This window comes from Arachis ipaensis, chromosome B01 (assembly GCF_000816755.2).
Source record: "Arachis ipaensis cultivar K30076 chromosome B01, Araip1.1, whole genome shotgun sequence".
NCBI classification, from domain to species: domain Eukaryota; kingdom Viridiplantae; phylum Streptophyta; class Magnoliopsida; order Fabales; family Fabaceae; genus Arachis; species Arachis ipaensis.
Window position 1 is genome coordinate 42,360,381 of NC_029785.2, and position 1,377 is coordinate 42,361,757.

At 43.8% G+C, this 1,377-nt stretch overlaps 1 protein-coding gene across 1 annotated transcript; it reads left to right on the forward strand.

Moving 5' to 3' along the window:
- On the forward strand, positions 280-1,104 carry LOC107606331. The gene is made up of 3 exons (XM_016308385.1): positions 280-501; positions 593-781; positions 838-1,104. The coding sequence occupies exons 1-3, from the start codon at positions 280-282 to the stop codon at positions 1,102-1,104; spliced, it is 678 nt and encodes a 225-aa protein (XP_016163871.1).

The window sequence follows — 1,377 nt, forward strand, 5'->3', positions numbered from 1 at the left end:
AGTGAGATGGGAGATAGTGATGGCTCCTAGAAAGGCGGGCGGGTTAGGAGTGGGAGATGCATTGGTTAGGAATACAGCCCTTTTATTCAAGTGGTGGTGGAGGTTTTCGAAAGAGGATTGCCCCTTATGGAAGAAAGTAGTTTGCTCTTGTAACAGCATGAATCCCTCTGTAATGCTGTGTGGTCAGCCTATTCCTTCAAGAGGGGCCCTTGGAGAGATATTTGTCAGCTCCAGATCAGGGAGCCATATATCAGAGAAAAGATGATCAGAGGGTTATCTATGGATGTAGGAAATGGCAGAACAATCAAGTTCTGGGAGGATATCTGGTTGCCTAGTGGAAGGTTGAAAGAGATGTTCCCAAGACTTTTCTCGGTCTCAAATCTCACAGGATCTGTTATAGGAGAGTGCGGGTTTTGGGATGGGTTAGAATGGATCTGGAGTTTCCAGTGGAGGAGAGAATTATTTCAGTGGGAGCTGGAGCTCTTACACCAACTCCATGAGGTCTTGCAGTCAGGTAGAATAACAACTGAGAGGGAGGATAGGGTGGTTTGGAAATATGATAGGTATTTTTACTACTAATTCCTTTGTGCAGGTAATGCAGAAAGCAGCACTCCCGGAGGAAATTACGAGCTATAGCTTCACTAGCGCTATTTGGAGGGGTTTTGCTCCACCAAGGGTTGAGTTATTTTCATGGTTTGTTTTGGTTGAGAGGGTGAATACTAAGGAGAGGCTATGCAAATTAGGAGTCATTGACCAGCATGATAATATGTGTGTTTTATGTGTAAGTCTGTTGAATCTGCTTATCATCTATTTATTGGCTGTGAGATCACTTGGCAGGTGTGGTGTGCATGGCTATTCGCTCTTGGAAGGATATGGGCTATGCCGGGTACAATAAAGCAACATTTTGAGAGCTGGTCGAATGCTTCACAAAGAAAGAATGAGCGGAGGCGGTGGTTGATTGGGTTTTTTACTGTTATCTGGGCAATTTGGATAGAAAGGAATGGTAGAGTCTTCAATAATAAAGGCTCAGGGGTGATGGAAATAATAAACAGATCCTTTATGCTCTCCGATGAGTGGCTTGGTGGTGAACCTCCTGGTCGTTGATGGCAATGCCGAAGATGACTAGGGGTACTTTACTTTTGTGTTGACCCATGGTGGTCTGTACGTTTAGTAGCCTGTTACTTATGTTCTGCTGCTCCACCTTGTTGTGTTGAGCACTATTTATTTCAAAAAAAAACTTGAGCTACAGATGTCCAAATGAGGCGGTTCTAGTTGCATTGAAAAGCGAACATCCGCGGCTTCAAAATGACATAAAATTTGCCATAGTTGCTTGGTGTTTAGAAACATGTATGCGTAATGTACACGTACACGTGAGAA